The sequence below is a fragment of the Myotis myotis genome, unplaced genomic scaffold (genome assembly GCF_014108235.1).
Source record: "Myotis myotis isolate mMyoMyo1 unplaced genomic scaffold, mMyoMyo1.p scaffold_m19_p_4, whole genome shotgun sequence".
NCBI lineage: Eukaryota > Metazoa > Chordata > Mammalia > Chiroptera > Vespertilionidae > Myotis > Myotis myotis.
Window position 1 is genome coordinate 95,646,622 of NW_023416346.1, and position 26,719 is coordinate 95,673,340.

The window sequence follows — 26,719 nt, forward strand, 5'->3', positions numbered from 1 at the left end:
AAGTTTCCCTACTTATAAAATGAACGGGCTTCACTAGATTACCTTTAAGGTCCTTTTCCAAGTCTTACTTTCTTTATGACAATGAAAACTATCAAATAAGAGACACTTTTATTTGCTGATTCTTAATTACTATACGACAGCAAAGAATGTTACGGAAGAGATAGTTAATTTTCATATACATTTTAAAATTATGTGCGCCCTCTACTGGAGATTATTAAAAGAGAACCAAACTACAAGGAGGGGGCAAAAGTAGGTTTACAGTTGTTCGTATGGAAAAACACAAATTAATAAATAATAATACAAGAATAAACTCTCTGCTTTGTGTACTCATAACTGTAAACCTACTTTGCCCACCCCTGAATTTCTTTTAAGGTTTCTACCCAGAAACCTTTTTCTGCAGGGCTGAACTTTTTATTTGACATAAAATATTTATTTCAGATTATACTATCTTTTTGTATTGTTATGTGGAGAACAAAAGACGCATCCTTTCATTTAAACACAATTTTATGGCCCAACCGGCGTGGCTCAGTGTTAGGCGTCAACTTATAAAACAGGAAGTCATGGTTCAATTTCCATTCAGGGCACATGCCCGGGTTGTGGGCTTGATCTGGCAGGAGGCAGCCAATTGATTCTTTCTCATCATTGATGTTTCTATCTCTTTCTCCCTCTCCCTTCCTCTCTGAAATCAATAAAAATATATATATATTAAAAATAAACACAATTTTATGCTCTTTGAAAAATTCTGGAATATAGCCGTAGTGAGATTTATAGTAGTAAAATTTCCTTAGTCCATGTCGGAATTTTTTTGAGCTACTAATTTAAAGATGCTTACCTTTGGCAGCATGGGAGTATCCCTTTTCTTCTTTTTTTCTGAATTAGGGTCATCTAATAAGTCTGGCTCAAAAGTATAAAGTTCAGTAAGCTCATTCATGGTAAAATGACGCTCGACCTGCTGCTGATCAACAACTCTAAAGGACAATGACTGCTTAGTTACTTGCCGATCATAAATCTTATCTTCCATGGTTCCCTTTGTAAAAAGAAGGAACAATATATAAATAAGTAAATTATGTAAACACAAAACTTAATCAAGTGGAAATATAGTTATTGGTTAATATCAAATGGCAAAACTTCATAGCAATATCTGCCATAAAGAAAATTTTATTAGCAGTGCTACTTAATTCATGAGAGATTTCATTCTTATGGTTTACTTTGACAAAAATCATTCTCTACTATCTTATTAATATGATTCATATGTTGCTTTATATATTTCTGAAGTTGGCAGAAGTAGGAGAGCAGTCAGATACCAAGGTAAACAGAAATAAATGAGTACATAAAATAAGAATTTAGGGGGTATTGAAGTAAGATTGCAAGAGGGCAGCTTAATAACTTTTCAGTAATCACTATAAAATGACTTTATATTAAGTCTTACTTTCGGTAATTTCAGGACAGAAAATTAATATAGCTAAAATGTCATCTCTATTATATATTTAGCATTTAAACTAGGACAAAAAGGAGTTCTTAATTTAAATAATAGGAAGGAGTTTACAATGTATTTACCAATTATACCATGTACTAAAGATCATCAAATAAGCAAGGACCTACCAATAAAAACCAGTCTCAGGTTGAGAAACCCAGATTTTTAGGCTGTTGGAAAGGGTAGCATCTGCTCCCAAAGCAGATGCATCAGTTAAAAGAGCAACTTGATTCTATAAACCTGTATTACTCTGAACTGCACCTACCTCTTTGATTTTACTATTTTTCTTCAAATTCAGTATCTGTTTTTAATACCTTAGTTTTTATTTAAAGGTAATTACTTTACTATTATATATTCTTTGTTATTATCATAAGTTAACTTTGTCTTCTTACTTATCCATATTCCTCAAATTAAGAGACTCTGGTGGCCACTAAAAACAATGATCATTTGACCTTTGTTTCTTTAAGCAATTTAGATTTAGTTATTGGGTTTTCTATGTATGCAAAGTAAAAGAACTATAAATGTTTAACTTTCCTGAACTAGCCAGAAAATGCTATGGGGAGAGATGTGGGGGGCGACTGGATGAAAGAAGGTGAAGGGATTAGCCAAAGAACATATATGCATAGCCCAAGGACACAACAACAGTGTGGTGAAGCCCCCTCCCTCAGGGGGAGGGGGGTGAAGACTGGGGGGTGGGTAAAGGATAAAGGGGGGTGGGGGAGACAGGGGATATCTGTAATTATATTAAAAAATTTTTAAAAAGCTAAATATGCTTACCCATGCAAATCCATCTCAGTCTGAGAAAGTTGACATTATAGATATGGAAGAATGACAAAACAGAAAATCATGATAGGCCAAAACTTGACTGCTGCTGCTTTATGTATAGGAATGATGTTTTCAACTTTGTTTGCCTCTCTAATACATATATGTTCTGCATTCCAAAAATATTGTTTCATCCAACATTACAATAAGAAAAAAAAGGATAAGAATATAAATTATGAACTTACCTGAGCTAAGAACCTATATACATATACAGGTTTAGTTTGTCCAAAGCGATAAACTCTGAATATACTCTGGATATCATATGATGGATTCCAAGAAGCATCAAATATAATCACTCGATTAGCAGCTACCAGGTTAATGCCAAGAGATCCTGCTTTGGTGGAAATAATAAACAATCGTCCTCTGAAAATGAAAATACAGAATGAATGCTTTAGTAATGAGTGTTTCACAGAAATTTTAATTATGCTATGGCTTTTTAATCCTAAGGCAGTTTTCTGAACAATCAAGAGTTCAGAGAATTCATTTCTCACTTACTGAATTAAACAAGACATGTCTAAAGAATTAGATTGAAGCTTTATATGCCCAGGAAGAATCTTAATGCTGGAAAATAAAATAGTCTGAATTAGGAATAAAGATAAATATGGAAATCACATGTTAATAATGTATTCAAGGTATTTGCAGATTTCTGAGTAAATGTAGAAAATTTAAGTATAACTCAACAGTCCATATTATGTTCAGTACTCCTATTAGCATTAAATACATCTAAATGAAGGAAAGTGCCCCATGAACTGAGTGTATTAGGGGTACCTTATATGAAATTACAATAAAGCATAATGAAGGTAGGGAAATTAGATAGATGCAAGATACCAAGGAAGCTAAAATAGGACCAAGAAGACAGAAAGCTCCAAGAATTCGTTCAAGGAAAAAAAAAAAAGAAACTGTTAGATTACCTGCTGTGTCAGAACACAAGAATTTATATTTCTGTAGGAGAATTTGGGAATGAGTGATAGGTTCATAGAAACTGAGGAAGTGGTAAAAATAAACTATTCAACAAAAATAAACAGGTATACAAAAAAGGAAAAGTAATCACAATATTTCAAATAGCTTCAGTGTGAATATTTACATACTCACAATAAACGAAACACTCCAAACTGATTTAGGTAAATACTATGAAAAATATATACTAAGAAAATAATTGAGGAAAAATGTGTGTGTGCATGTGGGTAAATTCGCACAAGAGATTGTAGAAAGGACATATGTAAGTAAATACCAGAAGAATTGCCAAGAGTCGATATTGGTTATCTGCAAGGAATAGAAATTATGGGTAGAAAAGGGTTGCTCAAGGAACTATGTGCACTCCTTCAAATTTCTTGGTAAACATTATGCTTGGTAGCTGCATAAGATTCTATTGGATGACTACATAATTTGTTTACTATTGGCAATTTAGAGTGAGAAAACCCCTGGAATATAATAAACGTTCAACAATCTACATAAAATGCCTTTATACACCAAGTCTTATAAGACCATAAAGTTGAAAACAAAAAATATCTATAATACAGAGGACTAAATTATATTTTGGCTCTTCAATGGTTTAAATTTCCATTAAAAATCTGCGACATTATGGTATATGATAAAAACAGGATATAGAGCCTTACATATAACAGAAACTCATTAAAAACAAAACATAAAGCCTGACCATCATGGCTCAGTGATTGAGCATCGACCTATGAACCAGGAGGTCACAGTTCAATTCCCGGTCAGGGCACATGCCTGGGTATCGGCTCAACCTCCAGTAGGGGGCATGTAGGAGGCAGCCAATCAGTGATTCTCTCTCATCATTGATATTTCCATCTCTCTCTCCCTCTCTGTTCCTCTCTAAAACCAATAAAAATATATTAAAAAACAAAACAAAGACAAAACATACATACAATATTAACAGTGGTTATCCCTGGTCACTAGGATTACGATATTTATTTTCTTTATACTTCTGTAATAATGCACACTCATTACAGAGAACAAACTGTGTTTTCTTTAATTAATGGACATATATAAGGTTTAAGGGCAAATGCTGCCTCCAAATTACTCCACTTATTTACATCTATTCCACACCAGCAAAAGAATCAAGCACATAGAAAAGTACAAACTATGTAGGTTAAACACACACACGCGTGCACACACACAAACAACAACAACAACAACAAAACAAAAAACACACACAAGATAGGAAACTTTGTAGAAAACTTCAAAGCTCTTTGGTATGAATCCACTAATGAAGAGTTGCACGGGTTTAATAAGAATGCTTATCACACTGTTATGCAACCCAAATACTAAGCTAGACTGGGAATACAAAAGATGAAAAAATATCTGGTCAGTGCACTTCAGAAGACCACCAACTACAAGACACCAGACATATAAACAATTGTAATGCAGTCTAATTTACAACATTAGATGTATTTATTTATATTTTATTTTAAAAGCATACAAGTAGAATTACAGTTTATCCCCATTTACAAAAATTAATTCAAAGTAGATCAAAGACCTAAATATAAGACCTGAAACAGTAAGTTACATAGAAGAAAGCATAGGTACCAAACTTATGGACCTTGGTCATACAGAACATTTTATGAACTTGACCCCAAAGGCAAGGGAAGTAAAGGCAAAAATAAATAAATGGGGCAATATCAAACTAAAAGGCTGCTGCACAGCAACAGAAACGGACAACCAAACAAGGAGGCAGCCAACCAGATGGGAGATGATATTTACAAACAGTAGCTCTAGTAAAGGTTTAATTTCCAAAATACATAAAGAACTCATAAAACTCAATACCAAACAAACAAACAACCCAATCAAAAAGTGGGCAGAGGACCTGAAAATACACCTCTCCCAAGAAGACATACGAACAGCCAACAATATATGAGAAGATGTTCAACCTCACTGGCAATTAGGAAATTGCAAATCAAAACTACAATGAGATACCATCTCATGCATGCTAGACTGGCCATATCAACAAGACAAGCAATAACAAGTGTTAGAGAGGTAGAAAAAAGGAAACCCTCATTCATTGCTAATGGGAATATAGACTGGTATAACCACTATGGAAAGCAGTCTAGAGATTCCTCAAAAAATTGAGAATAGAGCTACCACATGACTCAACAATTCCTCTCCTGGGTATATACCCCAAAACCTCATGTATTCACAAAAATATATGCACCCCTATGTTCACTGCAGCATTATTCATGGTGGCCAAGACGTGGAAATAGCCAGTGTCCTGCAACAGAGGACTAGATAAAGAAGATGTGGTACATATACACAATGGAATACTACTCAGCCATAAGACAGGATGAAATAGCGCCATGTGCAACAACATGGATGGACCTTTGAAAACATTTTGCTAAGTGAAATAAGTCAGAATAAGAAGTATATTATTTCACTCATATGTGGGATATAACACTGAAACTCATGAACACAAACAGCAGTGTGGTGGCTGCCAGAGGGAAAGAGGTGGGGGATGTAGGGGGTCCTAATATATGGAGATTTGACTTTGCATGGTGGGCATATGGTGCAATATACAGATCTTGTAACAGAAACCCACACCTGAAACCTGTATATTCATGTTGACCAATGTCGCCCCAATAGATTTTTTAAAAAAGTCAAAGTATACAAGTGGGAAGCAAAATTGCTTAATTTTGCCTCCAAAAGGAAAAAAACAAAAAGCAAAAAGAACCACAGACAAGTGACTGAACTGTTATTAAGAATTATTTTACAACTACTTAACCTTCAATATTATTCAGGCTGGGATATGTAAGTCTACACTGAGATAAATTAACCAGGATATTTTCAGATTAAAAAAATACTAAACATCAGTATTAAAGTATACATGAAAAAAAGTATACACTAAAAACAAAAACAATGAAAATATGAACCATTGTTTGAATAGTGCTGCTTTATAGGTCTACTAGAGGCCCGGTGCACAAAAATTTGTGCACTCAGGGGTCCCTCAGCCCAGCCTGTGCCCTCTCGCAGTCTGGGACCCGTCAGGAGATGACCACCTACTGGCTTAAGCCCGCTCCCCGGGGATTGGGCCTAAGCTGGCAGTCAGACATCCTGCTGGCAGCCCGGGAGCCCTCGGGGGATGTCCACTTGCCAGCGGGGAGCGGGGCTAAGCTGCAGTCGGACATCCTTAGCGCTGCTGAGGAGGCGGGAGAGGCTCCCACCACCACTGCTGTACTGGCAGCCATCAGCCTGGCTTATGGCTGAGCAGAGCTCCCCCTGTGGGAGCACACTGACCACCAGGGGGCAGCTCCTGCATTGAGCGTCTGCCTCCTGATGGTCAGCATATGTCATAGTGACCAGTCATTCCCAGTCATTCTGCTATTAGGGTCAATTTGCATATTACCCTTTTATTATATAGGATTGGTAAAAACATGTGTTTTGTTAGGCATATACTTAAAAGTAGAATTGTTGGGTCATAGGGTATGTGTATGGTTCTGTCCAAGCTGAACAAATAGTTCTTCAAACTGCTTATTCCAATTTACATTCCCACCAGCACTGTATGAGAGTTCCAGTTGTTCCAGATCCTTGACAATTAATAGTATTGTTTTTATTATAACGTTTAGAAAACAGTTTAAGGGTCACACGAATGTGCAACATGAATACAGACAGTTCCCGAGTACCCTTGATACAGCTTTCCCCAAAGGTAATAATTTACATAACTATAGTACACTGTGAAAACCAGGAAATTGACATTGGTATAATACTATGAACTCAGGAACAGAGCTGATTTAACTTTCACAAGTTTTTATATGTACTTTTTTGTTTGGTGTACAGTTCTGAGAAACTTTACCATGTATGCAGAACCATGTAACCATGACCACAAGCAGGATACAGAATTGTTCCATCACCACACACACACACACACACACACACACACACACACACACACACACACACAACCTCCTTTGTGTTACCCTTAGTATGTATAACCTACCCTTAACCCTAATACCTGACAACCCCTGATCTATTCTCTATCATATAATTTTGTACAGGTCATGTCCCTGAGCAAATGGAGTGAGCAGCTGAAACTAGTAACATCCACCCCGAATTGGCGAAATTCCTCAGCTGGCGAGACGGTTTGCAGCCGGGAAGAGCAGAACTCCCCTGGAAAGGTAAAAAAAAACCAGGGATTTGGGCAGGAAAGTTCGCCAGACCTCTGAGCCCAGAGAGTCGGAGGGAGACCGCGTGGCAGACAGCCGCGTCCCTTGGGACAGGCACAGCCCCTAACAGGGGAAAGGAGAACCGTGGGATTCCTGGCGCCGCCAGGGGAATTGAGAGCTGGGTTCTGTGATCACGGAGGACTGAGCCTAAAGGGGGCAGCCTGAAGAGCTGACCAGACCATGCAGTCCCGGTAAGAGAAGAAGCTTACAGAAACCAAGCCTTCCCCGTTTCCGCGGCTGGCGTTTGTTTGTTTGTTTTCACTGAACCCTGTTCATGGGACATTTCGGATACAGACACTCACCTGTGCTGAAGAGAGGGAGAGTGTGCGGAGGAGTGGAATCTGGGGAGAGACTGAGGAGAGAAGGGGGGCAGGGAGAGGTGGCAGCGAATTGAGTGCTGAGACACCCCTGAGCCCAGGGCTGAGGCAGCCATTCTCTCCGGAGAGTGAGACTCCTCCCCCCAGCCCCCAGGCAAGGAGCACAGCCACACCCAGATTCCACCCTGTAGGAGTTCAAGGATTAAAATAACCTGATCAGTCCCTGGGAGTTAACAGGGTCTGGCCTATAGAGGGATTTTCAATCCCAGCAACAACACAGCACTGGTAACTCTTACGCAGCCAGCTCTGGGCAGTGAACTTCCACTGGACAGAGAGGCCCTATAGCCTCAGAGGCCAACCCCAGAACACTGCCACCCAGAGGCTGACCCACAAACTGACTCTTTGCTAAACACAAAATAAGGCAGTCTGGGAAACAAATGCGGCTTGCTTTAAAATAAGGACTGTGGTTTAAAATAAGGACTCTGGTTACAACACAGAGGAACAGTGTATCGCAGGGAAACTCAACACTCTCCTGAATACCTGGCAGGTCTAAGGCGAGCCACACTGAAGAATAGAAGAACCGAAGGACCTTCACTACTGCAATATTTTTTTTTCTTTTTTCACCTTTTAACTAAGAAACCAATTTTTTTTTCTTTTTTTCTTCTTTTCTTCTGCTTTTTTTTTCTTTTTTTTTTCTTCTTCTTTTTTCCATCACCTGATTTTACCTTTTTAATTACTACCTTCTTATTTTTAACCAGTATTATTACTGCTACCATTTTACCATTTTTTTTTTAAAGTGCCATTTTATTTTCTCTTTATTTTATTTTGGGATTAGTGTTCTCCATTCTATTTTCATCGTTATATTATTGGTTGTTTCTAGTTTGCATTCATCTCCAGGGAGCTGTTGCTGGAATTTGTTGGGATTAATGGCTGTTCTATAGGAGTATTCTCCTCATATAAAAAAGTCTCTTCCCCTCTTCCACTTCATTCTCTCTTTTCGCTCTTTTTTTTTTCTTTTCTTTTCTTTTCTCTCTTTTATTTTCCCCCCTCCTTTTTCCCAATTTCATTTTTGCACTCCTTTTTTTGGGCCCTAATTTTTTCTTTTTTCTCTTTTCTCTTTTTCTCTTCCTTCTTCCTTATCCCCTAATTCTCTTAATTCAGGTGGTCACCTTTATTTGGGGTTATTCATATCGTGAATATATTTGTGTATAGTGCCTGGTACGTGGTGCCTTGTTGTGTTGTATTTTGTGCCTTTAAATCAACGCAGCAGATCCAAGCAACAGCAACCTCCTGAGCACCACACCCTCTGCTGAGGAACAGCAGCTGTACGTGAAACCTTGCCCCACCAGCCAGAAGAGCCACCACAGCTGTGAACAGCACCCACCAGAGGAGCTGCTGCCAACTGAAGAGCAGCTGCTACCGCAACCGCCCGAAGAGCAACCACAGACCAAGGAGTCACTGCCACCAAGGGAGCAGCCACTGAACGACTCAACGTCTAGATATGTCAGTGAGATCAAACATGGGTAGACAAAGAAACCCCCAAAGAAAAGAGAAGGAGGACTCTCCAGAAAAGCAGCTAAGTAATACAGAGGCATGCAACATGACAGAAAAAGAATTCAGAATAAGGGTCCTAGAGTGCATAAACCGGATGCAGGAAAAAATCGACAACCTCTGCAAGAAGCTAGAAGAAACAGATGAAAAAATCAACAACTTAAGTAAGACCCAAGAAGAAATGAAGAGTGATATAGCTGCAATGAAAAACTCCATTGAAAGTATCAACAGTAGACTAGGAGAAGCGGAGGACCGAATTAGTGATTTAGAAGACAAGGAAGCAAAACACACCGAAAACGTACTGCAATTGGAGAAAAAAATGAAAAGACAGGAGGAGAGCCTAAGGGAGCTTTGGGACAATATGAAACGAAACAACATACGAATAATAGGGGTACCAGAACAACAGAAGGATGAACAAGGATTAGAAAACCTATTAGAAGAAATAATATCAGAAAACTTCCCTGAGGTGGGGAAGAAAAAAGTCACACAAGCCCAGAGAGTCCCAAACAAGTTGAACCCAAAAAGACCCACACCAAGACACATCATAATTACCATGGCAAATGTTCAGGACAAAGAGAGAATCTTACAGGCTGCAAGAGAGAGACGGAAAGTTACATACAAGGGATCTCCCATTAGATTGTCAAATGATTTCTCAACAGAAACACATCAGGCCAGAAAAGAATGGATGGAAATTTACAAAGTGATGCAAAGCAAAGGACTAAATCCAAGAATACTCTATCCAGCAAGGCTATCATTCAAACTTGAAGGGGAAATAAGAAGCTTCACAGACAAAAAAAGGCTAAGGGAGTTTATCACCACCAAGCCAGCAATGCAAGGAATGCTAAAGGGACTGGTATAAAAATAAGAAATAAAAAGCTCAGAAAGAAAACAGCCACACAAAAAAAGAAATGCCTACAAACAAGTACCTTTCAATAATAACTTTAAACGTACACGGACTAAATGCTCCAAACAAAAGACATCGAGTGGCTGAATGGATAAAAAAACATGACCCATACATCTGCTGTCTACAAGAAACCCACCTCATTAGAAGGGACTCACACAGACTGAAAGTGAAAGGATGGAAAAATATCTTTCAGGCAAATGGAAAGGAAAAGAAAGCTGGGGTAGCAATACTTATATCGGACAAAATAGACCTCAAAGTGAAGGCCATAACAAGAGATAAGGAAGGCCACTTCATAATACTAAAGGGATCAATACAACAAGAAGATATAACCCTGGTAAACATATATGCACCCAATGCAGGAGCACCCAAATTCATAAAAAAAACTCCTGGAAGATACCAAAGGAGAGATCGACAACAATACAATCATAGTAGGGGACTTTAATACACCACTAACAGCACTGGATAAGTCCTATAGACAAACAATCAGCAAAGATACAGCAATCCTAAATGACTCACTAGATCAGATGGACTTAATAGACATCTTCAGAACACTTCACCCCAAAGCCAGGGAATATACGTTCTTCTCAAGTGCTCATGGGACATATTCAAAAATAGACCATATATTGGGTCACAAGCAAAGTATCCCCAAATTCAAGAAAATTGAAATCATAAAAAGCGTCTTCGCAGACCACGATGGCATAATATTAGAAATAAACTACAATAAAAACAACCCAAAATACTCAAACACCTGGAAGCTGAATAGCATGCTATTAAATATTGATTGGGTTACCAATGAAATCAAAGAAGAAATTCGAAACATCCTGGAAACTAATGACAATGAAAACACAACAATCCAAAACCTATGAGACACAATGAAAGCAGTCCTGAGAGGGAAGTTTATAGCTCTACAGGCCTATCTCAACAAACAAGAAAAAATGGTAGTAAATCATCTAACTCTACAACTCAAAGAATTAGAAAGAGAGCAACAAGAAAACCCCAGAGTGAGCAGAAGGAAGGAGATAATAAAGATTAGAGCAGAAATAAATGACATAGAGACCAAAAAAACAATACAGAAAATCAATGAAACCAAGAGCTGGTTCTTTGAAAGGATAAACAAGATTGACAAACCTCTAGCCAGACTCACCAAGAAGCAAAGAGAGAGGACCCAAATAAACAAAATCAGAAACGATAGAGGCGAAATAACAACAGACCCCACAGAAATACAAATGATTGTTAAAAAATACTATGGACAGCTCTACTCCAACAAACTAGACAACCTGGAGGAAATGGACAAATTCCTAGAAAAATACAACATTCCAAAACTCAATCAGGAAGAATCTAAAAATCTCAACAGGCCAATAACTATGAAAGAAATTGAAGCAGTCATCAAAAAGCTTCCAGCAAACAAAAGCCCAGGACCAGACGGCTTCACAGGGGAGTTTTACCAAACATTCAAGGAAGAACTAAAACCTATCCTCCTCAGACTACTACAAAAAATTCAAGAGGAAGGAACACTTCCAAGCTCATTCTATGAAGCCAGCATCACCCTAATACCAAAACCAGGTAAAGACAACACAATGAAAGAGAATTACAGGCCAATATCCCTCATGAACATAGATGCCAAAATCCTCAACAAAATCTTAGCAAATCGGATCCAGCAGTACATCAGAAAGATCATACACCATGACCAAGTAGGATTTATCCCAGGGATGCAAGGATGGTACAATATCCGCAAATCAATAAACGTGATACATCACATAAACAAATTGAAAGAAAAAAACCACATGGTCATATCAATTGATGCAGAAAAAGCATTTGACAAAATACAACACCCATTTTTGATAAAAGCTCTCAGCAAGGTGGGAGTAGAAGGATCATACCTCAACATAATAAAGGCCATATATGACAGGCCCACAGCCAACATCATACTCAATGGACAAAAACTAACACCATTTCCCCTAAGAACAGGAACAAGACAGGGATGCCCCCTCTCACCACTCCTGTTCAACATAGTACTGGAAGTGTTAGCCATTGCAATTCGGCAAGAAGAAGAAATAAAAGGCATCCAAATTGGAAAAGAGGAAGTAAAACTGTCCTTATTTGCAGACGACATGATATTATACATACAAAACCCTAGAGACTCCATCAAAAAGCTACTGGACTTAATACATGAATTTGGCAATGTAGCAGGATACAAAATTAACCCCAAGAAATCCGAGGCATTTCTATACACCAATTGTGAACTTTCAGAAAGAGAGATTATAAAAACAATCCCGTTTACCATCACACCAAAAAAATTAAGCTACCTAGGAATAAACTTAACTAAAGAGGTAAAAGACCTCTACTCAGAAAACTACAGGACGTTGAAAAAAGATATAGAGGAAGACATAAACAAATGGAAGAACATACCGTGTTCATGGATTGGTAGAATCAACATCATTAAAATGTCCATACTACCCAAAGCAATCTATAAATTCAACGCACTTCCCATTAAAATACCAACGGCATACTTCAGAGATCTAGAACGAACTCTCCAAAAATTCATCTGGAATAAAAAAAGACCCCGAATAGCTGCAGCAATCCTGAAAAAGACCAAAGTAGGTGGGATCTCAATACCAGATATCAAGATGTATTACAAAGCCACTGTTCTCAAAACTGCCTGGTACTGGCACAAGAATAGGCATATAGATCAATGGAATAGAATAGAGAGCCCAGAAATCGGCCCGAACCAATATGCTCAATTAATATTTGACAAAGGAGGCAAGAACATACAATGGAGCCAAGATAGTCTCTTCAATAAATGGTGTTGGGAAAATTGGACAGATATATGCAATAAAATGAAACTAGACCACCAACTTACACCATACACAAAAATAAACTCAAAATGGATAAAGGACTTAAATGTACGACAGGAAACCATAAAAATTCTAGAAGAATACAAAGGCAACAAAATCTCAGACATATGCCGAAGCAATTTCTTCACTGATACAGCTCCTAGGGCACTTGAAACGAAAGAGAAAATGAACAAATGGGACTACATCAAAATAAAAAGCTTCTGCACAGCAAAAGAAACCATCAACAAAACAACGAGAAAACCCACTGTGTGGGAAAACATATTTGCCAATGTCATATCTGATAAGGGCCTAATCTCCAAAATTTATAGGGAACTCATACAACTTAACAAAAGGAAGATAAACAATCCAATCAAAAAATGGGCAAAGGACCTAAATAGACACCTTTCAAAGGAGGACATTCAGAAAGCCAAGAGACATATGAAAACATGCTCAAAGTCACTAATCATCCGAGAGATGCAAATCAAAACAACAATGAGGTACCATCTCACACCTGTCAGACTGGCTATCATCAACAAATCAACAAACGACAAGTGCTGGAGAGGATGTGGAGAAAAAGGAACACTTGTGCACTGCTGGTGGGAATGCAGACTGGTGCAGCCACTATGGAAGACAGTATGGAGTTTCCTTAAAAAACTGAAAATGGAACTCCCATTTGACCCTGTGATCCCACTTCTAGGAATATATCCCAAGAAACCAGAAACACCAATCAGAAAGGATATATGCACCCCTATGTTCATAGCAGCACAATTCACCATAGCTAAGATCTGGAAACAGCCTAAGTGCCCATCAGTAGATGAATGGATTAGAAAACTGTGGTACATCTACACGATGGAATACTATGCTGCTCTAAAAAGGAAGGAACTCTTACCATTTGCCACGTCATGGATGGAACTGGAGAGCATTATGCTAAGTGAAATAAGCCAGTCAATGAAGGAAAAATACCACATGATCTCACTCATTCATGGATAATAGAGACCATTATAAACTTTTGAACAATAATAGATACAGAGGCAGAGCTGCCTCAAACAGATTGTCAAACTGCAGCAGGAAGGCCGGGGAGGGTTGCGGGGCAGAAGGTAGGGGGGTAAGAGATCAACTAAAGGACTTGTATGCATGCATATAAGCATAACCAGTGGACATAAGACATTGGGGGGTAGGGGAGGCTAGGGGACTGTCTAGGGCGGGGGGATAGAATGGACACATATGTAATACCCTTTGTAATACTTTAAGCAATTAAAAAAAATAATAAAAAAAAATAAAACAAAAAAAAATAATTTTGTACATCAAGGCCACATGAATGGAATCATACAGTATGTAACCTCTGAAGATTGGCATTTTTCTTTCAGCATAAAGCCCATCAGACTCATCCAAACTGTTGACTGGATCAATATCAATAGGTCATTCCTTTTTATTGCTGAGAGTATTACATTATACAGATATACTATCATTTATTTATCTATTCACATATTAAAGGTTATCTGGTTTGTTTCCAGTTTTTGGCAATCACAAATAAAGATTCTATGAATACCTATGATTAGTTTCTATGTGAAACAAGTTTTCAATTCTCTGACATAAATATTTAAGAGTGTGTTTGCAGGGTTGCATGATAAACAAATATTTAATTGTTCTTTTAAAAAAACTATTAAATTGTTTACAGGAGATTGGTTGTGCCATTTCACATTCTCATTAGCACTGAAAAAGATACCCATTTTCTCTGCATCCTTGCCAGCATTTGGTATTGTCACTATTTTACATTTCAATTATTCAAATAGATATAAAGCAGTATCTCCTTGTTGTTAATTTCTATTTCCCTATTGCCTGGTGATACTAAATATTTTTTCACATGGTTATTTGCCATGCATAGATCCTCTTCAGTGAATCGTCAGTTTAAGTCCTTGGCCTTTTCAAACGGAACAATGATATTTTTTACTATTACATTTAGAGAATTTTCATGAGTCCTTTGTTAGATAAGCTACTTGCAAATATTTTCTCCAAGTATGTGGCTTGTCTTTTCCTCTTCTTACAGACAAGTTTATAATTTTGGTTGTCCAATTATTGGTTTACTAGTGGCCCGTTGCACGAAGATTCTCGCAAAAGTACCTTCCTTCCGCTGGCTGCCGGCACCGGTTTTCCCCTGGCATCCGGGACCCAGGCCTTTGGTCCAGCTGCAGCAGCAAGGCTTGACTTCTCCCCCTGTGACCCAGGCCCCCAGCCACTCTTGAAGCAGAGTCCAAGGCCGGCGGTAAGCTTGGCTTCCTCCGTCACCAGGAGCAACCCAAGCCTCCTGCTCGCTCCAGTTCCATGACAGCCACCATCTTCAGTTGTCTTCAGTCTTTGCTCCACACCTGCGTATGCAAATTAACCGCCATCTTTGTTGGATTAATTTGCAACAGTCGCTCTGACTGGCTGGTGGGTATAGCTGAGTGTCGGAGTGGTGGAGTGAAGGTTAATGTGCATGTTTCTCTTTTATTATATAGGATTCTTTAATGACTTACAAGCCTTTGGTTCCATGATTAAAAACAATTTGCCTAACCTTACTTCCTGAGGTTTTCTTCAATTTTCTTAACAGGTATAATGTTTTACATTTACATTTATGATCCATTTGCACTTCATTTTAGGGTGAGGCTTAGGGTCAAGGTTCATTTTCAGCTTGTTAATAACCAATTGTTTCAATACCATTTGTTTTTATTTTATTTTTCAATTACAATTGGCATTCAATATTATATTAGTTTTAGCCATACAGCATAGTGGTTAGGCAATTGTATAATTTGCGAAGTGGCCCTCCTAATAATTCTAGTACTTTACTTGACATCACATACAATATTACAATATTATTGACTATATTCCCTATGATATACTTTACATACCCATGAGTACTGTGTAATACCAGTTTTCACTTCTTAATCCCTTCCTCTTTTTCACCCAGCCTCTCAATCCCCCCTCCCAGCCTCTCAATCCCCCCTCCATCTGGCAACATTAAATTGGTTTTCTTTAAAAAAAAACCACAAAAACAACCACCATTTCTGTTGATTTCAGAGAGGAATGGAGGGGGAGAGAGAGATAAAAACATCAGTGACGAGAGAGAATCATTGATCAGCTGCCTTCTGCACAGCCCCCACCAGGGATGGAGCCTGAAACCCCAACATGTGCCATGACCAGGAATCAAACTGCGATTCCTGGTTCATAGGTCGACACTCAACCACTGAGCCATACCAGCCAGGCTTAAATTGGTTTTCTGCATCTATGACTGTTTGTTTTATATGTTTCTTTCTTTTGTTCTTTAGATTCCACACAGAAGTGAAATCATATATTTGTCTCTGACTTATTTCACTTAGCATAATACCCTCTAAGGCTATCTATGTAGCAAATAGTAAAATATCATTGCTTTTTTATGCCTGAGTAATAGTCCATAGTAAATATGTACCACTTCTTTTTTTTTTTTTTTTAAATATATTTTATTGATATTTTACAGAGAGGAAGGGAGAGAGATAGAGAGTTAGAAACATCGATGAGAGAGAAACATCGATCAGCTGCCTCCTGCACATCTCCTTCTGGGGATGTGCCCGCAACCCAGGTACATGCCCCTGACCGGAATCGAACCTGGGACCCCTCAGTCCGCAAGCCGACGCTCTATCCACTGAGCCAAACCGGTTTCGGCTGTACCACTTCTTTATCCAGTCATCTACTGATGGGCACTTGATTTGTTTTTATATCTTGGATATTGTAAATAACACAGCAATGATCATAGGGGTGCATATATCTTTATGAATTAGTATTTTAAATTTATTTGGATATATACAAAAAAGCGAAATAGCTAGATCATAAGATACTTTTATTTTTATTATTTTGAGGAGCCACCATACTATTTCCCATAGTGGCTGCACCAATCTGCATTGCCACCAATAGTGCACAAGGACTCCCTTTATTCCACATCCTTGTCAGCACTTATTTGTTAATTTAATGATAGCCATCCTGACGGATGTGAGATGGTATCTCATTGTGCTTTGAATTGGCATTTCTCTGATGATTAGTGATATTGAGCATTTTTTCACATCTATTGGCAATATGTATGTCTTCTTTGGAGAGATGTCTATTCAGGTACCCTGCCCATTTTTTTAACTGGATTGCTTATTTTTTGGTTTTGAGTTGAATGAGTTTATAAATTTTGAATATTAACCCCTTATAAATATAACATTGAAAAATATATACTCTCATTAGGCTGATATTTTGTTTTGATGATGGTTTCCATAGCTGTCTAAAACTTTTTAGTTTGATATAGTCCCATTTTTTTTTTTTGTTTCCCTTACCCAATGAACTACATCAGAAAAAATATATTGCTGAGAGAAATGTAAGAGATTTTACTGCATATTTTTTCTTCTAGGAGTTTAATAGTAGTGGATTTTACATTTGTCTTTAATCCATTTTGAGTTTGTTTTTGTACATAGTGCAAGAAAGTGGTCTAGTTTCATTTTTTAAAATATATCTTTTTCAACTTTCCCAACACTAATTATTGAATAGACAGCCTTTGCCTCATTGTATGTTCTTACTTCCTTTGTCATATATAAATCAACCACATAGGCATGGGTTTATTTTTGGGCTCTCAATTCTGTGCCATTGATCTATGTGTGTTTTATGCCATTGCCATGCAGTTTTGATTACTATACTCTTAGAGTATAGTTTGATATCAAGACACGAAATACCTACAACTTTGTTCTTATTTCTCAAGATTGCCGTGGCTATTCAGGGTCTTTTGTGGTTCCAAATGTTAGGATTATTTGTTCTACTCCTGTGAAAAATGACATTGTTGTTTTTAGAGGGATTTCCTGGAATCTATAGACTGCTTTGGGTAGTATGGATATTTTAACAATGTTAACTTTTCCGATCCATGAGCAGGATACATGCTTCCATTTCTTTGTACCTTCTTCAATTGTCTACGTTACTGTGTTATATTATTCCAAGTAATGATTTTTAACCTTATAGATTAAATTTATCACTAGGAGACAACCAAGATTGCGGCATAGGTAAGCACCTGTACTTGCCACCTCTCACAACCACATCAAAACTCCAACTAAAAGACAAAACAAATATCATCCAGAATCACAGGAAAGCTGATTGAGTGGAAGTTATACAACTAGAAGCAAAGGAAAAAGCGCGTTGAGTCAGTAGGAGGTATGGAGGTGCAGAGGTACGGAGGCGTGTGCAAAACAGGCTGGCAACTGGGTGCACTGTTATTTTTTTCAATCGGGAAGGAGATACAAGCTCCCGATTGCTCTTAACTCCAGTTCTGGGTGAGACTTTGGGGACCCAGACTCATAAGAGGAGAAACTGGACTGTCTGGCATCTGGACAGAATGCGAGGGCGGCTTTCTTTCAGAGGTGCTGCATTGTTCCTTCACAGTGCCACGGGACACAGAGACCTGGGGACCTCTCTGGGAAAGGGCTGACTGGCAGCCATTGCTGTTTGCTCCGCCAAGGTGATTCCCTGAGATGCCACCCCACCCAAGCTGTACGCAGCGGCTTTTGCATATGAATGGCCTGTCATTTTGCAACCTAAAACCTAAGAAACTACAGCTGGGTCAGAGAACTCCAAAGCTTCCCAAAGGCCTAAGACCCTGCAAAAGCAGCCTATATTGCTCCATAGCTGGGCCTCATCTGGGCATTTTCAGGCCCCCAATAAACAGGAGGAATCTGCAGATCTCTCTGTAGCTCCTGCTGGGTGGTCTCAAGCATCAGCTGACTTTGCACCTCCTTGGAAATCCAAGAGCCAGTGTACCCAGTGGTCAGTGTGAGACCATACAGATTACAGCTCTTCACATCCATAAGCAACACACTCAAGGGGCAGATTCAGTGAGAACCAAAGCCCCACTGAAGCAAGTCCTGCCCCAGAAGGGTGTCTCCATCACAGCAGTTCTCCCATTGTAGACAGAGCTAGTCTTCACAGCCAATTGGCCTGCAGGTCAACTCCTCCCAGTGATACCAACTACAATCAAGGCTTAACTACAACAAGACTGTGCACACAGCCCACAAAGGGGTGCACCAAGAGTGTCCACCTCAGGTAACGGGGGAGGCTGAGCCACTGGGCCCTCTAGGGCACCTACCACAGAAGGCCACTCTATCAACACAGGGAAGCAGCCAAAATGTGTAGACAAAGAAACATGTCACAAATGAAAGAAATGGAGGAAAGCAAACTTCTGGATATAGAGTTCAAAACCACGGTTATAAGGTTACTCAAGAATCTTCAAGAAACCTCTGAGAAATATATTGAGACCCTCAAGGATATGAAAACGGACCAATCAGAAATTAAGCATACACTGACTGAAATAAAGAATAATGTACAGAGATCCAACAGCAGACTAGAGGATCCCGAGAATCAAGTCAAAGATTTGAAATACGAAGAAGCAAAAAATACCCAACAGGAAAAGCAAAAAGAAAAAAGTATCCAAAAATATGAAGATACTGTAAGGAGCCTCTGGGACAACTTCAAGTGAACCAACACCTGAATTATGGGGGTGCCAGAAGAAGAGAGAGAGCAAGATACTGAAAACCTATTTGAAGAAATGAAAGAAAACTTCCCCTACGTGGTGAAAGAAATAGACTTACAAGTCCAGGAAGCACAGAGAACCCCAAACAAAAGGAATCCAAAGAGGACCACACCAAGATACATCATAATTAAAATGCCAAGGGCAAAAAACAAAGAGATAATATTAAAAGCAGCAAGAGAAAAACAGATAACCTACAAGGGAGTACCCATACGACTTGATTTCTCAACAGAAGCTATGCAGGCCAGAAGGGAGTGGCAAGAAATATTCAAAGTGATGAATGCCAAGAACCTACAACCAAGATTACTCTACCCAGCAAAGCTAACATTTAGAATTGAAGGTCAGATAAAGAGCTTCAGAGACAAGAAAAAGCTAAAGGAGTTCATCACCACCAAACCAGTATTATATGAACTGCTGACGGGTATTCCTTAAGAAGAGGAAGAAGAAAAAGGTAAAAATAAAAATTATGAACAACAAAGTGACAACAAAAACACATCAACAAGTGAATCTAAAAATCAAATGAATAAAAAATCTGATGAACAGCCGAAACTGGTTTGGCTCAGTGGATAGAGCGTCGGCCTGTGGACTGAAGGGTCCTGGGTTCGATTCCGGTCAAGGGCATGTACTTGGGTTGCGGGTGCTTCCCCAGTGGGGGATGTGCAAAAGGCAGCTGATCGATGTTTCTCTCTCATCGATGTTTCTGACTCTCTATCTCTCTCCCTTCCTCTCTGTAAAAAATCAATAAAAAGAAATCTGATGAACAGAATAAACTGGTGAATATAATAGAATAAGGGGCATAGAAAGGGAGTGGAATGACAATTCTTGGGGGGAAGGAGGTGTGGGAAGAGATTGGACAAAAATCTTACACCTAGGGATGAGGACAATGGAGGGGGTAAGGGCATGGGGTTGAGTGGGAACCAGGGGAAGGAGAGCTATGGGGGTAAAAAAGAGGAACAACTGTAATAATCTGAACAATAAAGATTTATTTTTTAAAAAATTATCTCTAGGTATGTTATGCAAATGTAAGTTGATCTGTTTTATTAATGTTTTATTCTTATAGTTCATTATCTACACTAATAAAAGAGAAACATGCAAATTAACTGTCACTCCACCACTCTGCCACACCCACAAGCCACGCCCACCAGCCAATCAGGAGCGAGTATGCAAATTAACCCAACTAAGATGGTGGCAGCCACGGAGCTGGAGTGAGCAGGAGGCTTGGGTTGCCCCTAGTGATGGAGAAAGTCAAGCTTCCCATCTGCCTGGCCAGCCCTGGGCTCTGCTCAAGGCTACAAAGTTTCAATTATAGAAGATAAATAAATCCCCGATACCTGCTTCCAGCCTGCCCTGGCCTCCGTTCAAAGAGGCGCTAGGAAAACAAAACAGGAAAAAAAAAAGAGGCTGGGAGCTTGGGTCGCCAGGGGTCGTGGCTGGCCTGAAAACAGCCATCAGCCCCTTACCCAGGCTGGTCAGGCACCCCAGTGGGGACCCCCACCCTGAAGGGGGTATACCCGGCCTGAAAACAGCCCTCAGCCCCTCACCCAGGCTGGCCATGCCCCCCACAGGGTACCCTCACCCCATGGGATGTGGCTGGCTTCAAACCACCATAGGCCCCTCACCCAGGCCACCCCACACCCCAAGGGAACCCCCCACCCTGATCCGGGACACCCTTCAGGGCAAACCAGCTGGCCCCCACCCATGCACCAGGCCTCTATACTAATAAAAGGGTAATATGCTAATTAGACTGGAAGACCTTGCAGGAGAACTTCTGGACATTATTCTGGACAAAGCCATGGTGGTGGGGCTGAGGTAGAGGCGGTTAGAGGCCAAGAGGAACATCAGTGGGGGTCAGATGGGGGTGATCAGGACTGTGGGGGGGGGCAGTTTGGAGTGAGCAGGCCAGAAGGGGGGGAGTTGGGGGTGAGCAGACCAGCAAGGGGGGCCAGTTAGGGGCAAACAGGCCATCAGCGGGGGTAAATTGGGGGTGATTAGGGCTGCGGGGAAGGGGGGGAGTTGGGAGTGAGCTGGCCAGCAGGGGGGCGAGCAGCCTTGCGGGAGTGGGGGGCAGTTGGGGGTGAGCACACTGGCAGGGGGGGCAGTTGGGGATGATCATGCTGGCAGGGGGGGCATTTGGGGGCAAGCAGTCCGACAGGCAGAGTGGTTAGGGGCAATCAGGCAGGCAGGCGATTGTTTAGGAGCCAGCAGTCCCAGATTGCGAGAGGGATGTCTGCCTGCCGGTTTAGGCCTGACCCCTGTAAATCAGCAGTAGGACATCCTTCGAGGGGTCCCAGATTGGAGAGGGTGTAGGCCGGGCTGAGGGACACACCTCCCCCCATGCACGAATTTCGTGCACCAGGCCACTAGTAATAATATAATCTTCCAAAACTGAATAACAAATCATCAGAAAATCTGACTAGGTCAATAACAACTGATGAAATTGAAGCACTAATAAAAAGTCTCCCAGCAAATAAAATGCGAGGTCCCGATGGCTTCACAGGAGAGTATTAGGAAACATTCAAAGAAGAATTAACACCTATCCTCCTCAAACTATTCCAAAAAATCTCAGAGGAAGGACTACTTTCAATCTCTTTTTATGAGGCCAGCATTACCCTAATTCCAAAATCAAATAAAGGCACTACAAAGAAAGAGAATTACAGGTCAAGATTCCTGATGAACTTACATGCCAAAATCCTTAACAAAATATTAGAAAATCAGATCCAGCAATATATTAAAAAGATCATACACCATAACCAAATAAGATTTATTCTAGGGATGCAAGGCTGTACAATATTCACAAATCAATAAATGTGATATATCACATAAACAAATTAGAAGACAAAAATCACATGATCATATCAATAGATACAGAAAAAGTATTTAACAAAACCCAACACCCCTTTTTGATAAAAAATCTCCGCAAAGTGGGACTAGAGGGAGAAACATAATAAAGGCCATATATGACAAACCTACAGCGAACATCATACTCAATGGGTAAAAACTAAAACCATTTCCCCTATGAACAGGAACAAGAAAGCGATGTCCACTTTCACTGCTCTTATTAAACACTAGTGGCCCGGTGCACAAAATTCGTGCACATTAAAAGGGGATTAATTAGAGGGAATATTTTAATATTGCTATTTGCCATTTTTCTATAATGGAAGTGTCAGAGATGAAAGAAAATTAATAAAATGTATATGAAAATCTTCCTCCCGTCAGAGTCTGGGGCGCATCACGGGGCCCAGAGTCAAGTCCCTGCACACCCACATGTGCCTCAAAATCACATGAGACCCAGACCCGGCCTTCCCCCCATTGGGCTAGATCCAGACCCAGCCAGTCTCACCCTTATCAAGCCCTGCCGGGCAGGGGGTGCACCTTGAGGTTCCCCAAAATTCCCTGCCTGGTGGGGGGCACAGCCTCAGGTCCCCCATCAAGCCCCGTTAGCCAAGGGGCATGGCCTGAGGTCCCCCAGCCTGGGGCGAGGGGAGCAGCCTGAGGTCCCCTGGCCCAACACTGGGGTGGGGGCCGCAGCCTCAGGTCCCCCAGCCCAGTGCCGGGGCGGGGGGCATGATCTGAGGGCCCCCGTCAAGCCCTGCCATGTGGGAGGCACAGCCTGAGGTCCCCTGGCCTGGCGCCAGAGTGGGGGGGGCGTGGCCAGAGTTCCCCTGGCCTGGCACCAAGGCAGGGGCCCAGCCTGAGGTCCCCTGTCAAGCCCCATGGGGGCTTGGGGCAGGCAGCCTCAGGTCCCTGCTGATTGCTCGTTAAGGCTCGTTACAGGAACTCAGCCTCCGCTGTGGGTGCAGCCATCTTGTGTTACGGAAACCCCGCCTCCACTGTGGGCTCCGCCATCTTTGTGGCAGAGTGACAGAGTCAATTTGCATATTCCCTCTTTATTATATAGGATAGTACTGGAAGTCCTAGCCATAGCAATCAGGCAAGAAGGAAAAGAAATGCATCCAATCTGGAAAATAGGAAGCAAGGAAAATTATCATTATTCACAGATGATATATGTGCAGAAAACCCAAAACACTCTACCAAAAACTTTGGATTTAATAAATGAATTTGGCAATGTAGCAGGATACAAAATTAAGACCCAGAGATTGATGGCATTTTTATGCACTAATAATTAGCTCACAAAATAGAAACTAAAAAACAATCCCATCTACCATTGCAACAAAAAAATTAAGATACTTAGGAATAAATGTAATAAAGGAGATAAAAGACGTATGATCAGGAAACTACAAAACATTGAAAAAAGAGATAGAGGAAGATATAAACAAGTGGAAGATTATACTGTGTTCATCGGTTGGTAGAATCAACATCATTAAAATAACCATATTACCCAAAGCAATTTACAGATTCAATGCAATCCCTATTAAATAACAATCTGCATATTTCACAGATCTAGAACTAATCCTAAAATTCATATGGAACCAAAGAAGACCCTAAATAGCCACAGCACTCTTGAGAAAGAAGAACAAAGTTGGAGGGAACACAATATCAGATATCAAGTTATACTATAAAGCCACTGTAATCAAAACAGCCTGGTACTGGCACAAGAAAAGTCATACAAATCAATGGAACAGAACAGAGAACCTAGAAATCTACCCATGCCATTCCGCTCAATTAATAATTGATTAAGGAGGCAAGAGCATAGACTGGAGTAAAGACAGTCTCTTCAATAAATGGTGTTGGGAATATTGGACAGGTGCATGCAAAAAAATAAAATAGACCACCAACTTCCACCGTACACAAGAATAAATTCAAAATGAATAAAATAAATAAATATAATTTCTTAAACCATAAAAATACTAGAAGACAACATAGGTAGCAAAATATCAGACATCTCATGTAGCAGAATTTTCACTGGTACATCGCCTAAGGCAAGAGAAACAAAGGAAAAAAATAAACAAATGGGACATCAAACTAAAAAGTTTCCGCACAGCAAAAGAAAGCATCAACAAAATGAAAAGGGACATATTTGCCATGATACATCTGATAAGGGGTTTATTTCCAAAATAAACTGAACAAAAGGAAGACAAACAATCCAATCAAAAATGGGTAGAGGACCTAAATAGACTTCTCCAAAGAAGCCATACAAATGGTCAAGAGACATATGAAAAAATGCTCAATGTCACTAATCATCAGAGAGATGCAAATTAAAATGATAATGAAGTACCACCTCACAGCTGTCAGAATGGCTGCCATCAATAAATCAACAAACAACATGCACTGGTGAGGATGTGGAGAAAAGGGAACCCTAGTACACTGCTTGTGGGAATGCAGACTGGTATAACCACTATGGAAACAGTGTGGCGATTCCTACAAAAATTAAAAATGGAACTACCATTTGACCCAGTGATCCCACAGCTAGGAATATACCCTAAAAAGCCTGAGTGGATTAACACGCTGTGGTACATTCAGACAATGGGATACTATGTGGCTGTAAAAAAGAAGGATCACATCCTTTGAGACACCATGGAGGGACCTGGAGAGTATTATGCTAAGTGAATAAGCCAGTCAGAGAAAGACAAGTGTCACATGATCTCACTTAAATGTGGAATCTAGTGATTAAAATAAACTGATGAACAAAACAGATCCAGAGACATTGAAACATGCAACAGACTGATGTATTTCAGAAGGGGTCTGGGGGATGGGAAGAGATTAAACCAAGAACTTATATGCATATATTCAAAGCCATGGAAAAACAACAGTGTGGAAAGGCCTGGGGGATCAGGAGTGGAGTGGAGGGGGGCAATGGAGGGGTAATACTTTCAAGAATAAAATTTTTAAAAAATTAAAATTAGAACTGAATTTGACCTAGTGATCCCACTTCTAGGAATATATCCTAAGAAGCCTAAAACACTAATCAGAAAGAATATATGCACCCCTATATTCATTGCAGCATTATTTACAATAACTAAATTCTGGAAACAGTCCACGTGCCCAACAGCAGATGAATGGATAAAAAAATCAGTGGCACAGTTAAACAGTGGAGCTGTAAAAAAGTAGGATCTTTACCCTTTGGAACAGCATGGAAGAATCTGGAGAATATTATGCTAAGTGAAATAAGTCAGTCAGAGAAAGGTAAGTATCACATCATCTCACTTATATGTGGAATCTAACGAACAAACTAAACTGATAAACAAAACGGAACCAGTCATGGAAGCATGCAACAGACTGATGAAAGTCAGAGGGAAGTCGGGGGCTAAGAGGCAGAGAAGAGAATAACCGAAGAAATTATATGCATATTGGCATAACCCATGGACACAGACAATAGTGTGGTGAAGGCCTGGGGCACGGACAGGAGTGGGGAAGAGGGAGTGGGAGACATCTGAAATACTTTCAACAATAAAGATATATTTTTAGAAATTAGTAATCTAAGATTCCATCTCAAGAGAGTAGAAAATAAAGTCAAAGTGAGATGAAACTAAAAAGAGAAAAATCAATAAAACAAAAGCTGCTTCGTTGAAAAGATCAATAAAATTGACAAATCTCTAGCAAGATTAACAAAAGAGAATACACAAATTAGCAATACCATGAATGAGACAGGCTATTATCATAGACCCTGCAAACATCAAAAGGACAAAAAGGGAATGCTGTGGATAATTCTATACATAAATCTGTAATTTAGGTGAAATGAACTAATTATTCAAAAAGCATAATAAACTACCACAACTCATTCAATATGAAATAGATAATTTGAATATTCCTATAATTATTAAGAAAATCCAATTAGTAATTTAGAAATTTTCCCAAAATTAAATCTCTAATCTCACTGGCAAGTTCTACCAAAAATTTAAGATTAATTAACACAAATTCTAGACATCTCTTCCTTCAGAAAACAGTATGAGGTCAACGCTGTGCTGATATTAAAATCAGGCAAAGGCTGTACAAAAACAAATGATTACAAACCAGTATCTCATAAATATCTTTCAACAAAACATTAGCAAATACAGCCCAGTATTACATAAAAAGAACTATTTATCATAACTATGTGGGGTTTATGCCAGAGATCTAAGGCAAGTTTAATATTTAAAAATCAGTCTATGTAGTATACCATGAGAACAAGCTAACAAAAGAAAAT

General features: G+C 39.7%; 1 protein-coding gene across 9 annotated transcripts in view; it reads right to left on the bottom strand.

Annotated features, from left to right (window-relative positions):
- Positions 1-26,719, bottom strand: part of ATRX (ATRX chromatin remodeler) — a 310,126-nt gene that overhangs the window by 44,880 nt on the left and 238,527 nt on the right. For all 9 annotated transcript variants that reach the window (XM_036306108.1, XM_036306107.1, XM_036306101.1 and 6 more), the window contains 2 exons: positions 2,482-2,659; positions 833-1,027 (listed from right to left, as the gene is read on the bottom strand). In XM_036306108.1, coding sequence (XP_036162001.1) covers positions 833-1,027; positions 2,482-2,659 — 373 coding nt within the window. The remainder of the gene's footprint in view (positions 1-832; positions 1,028-2,481; positions 2,660-26,719) is intronic.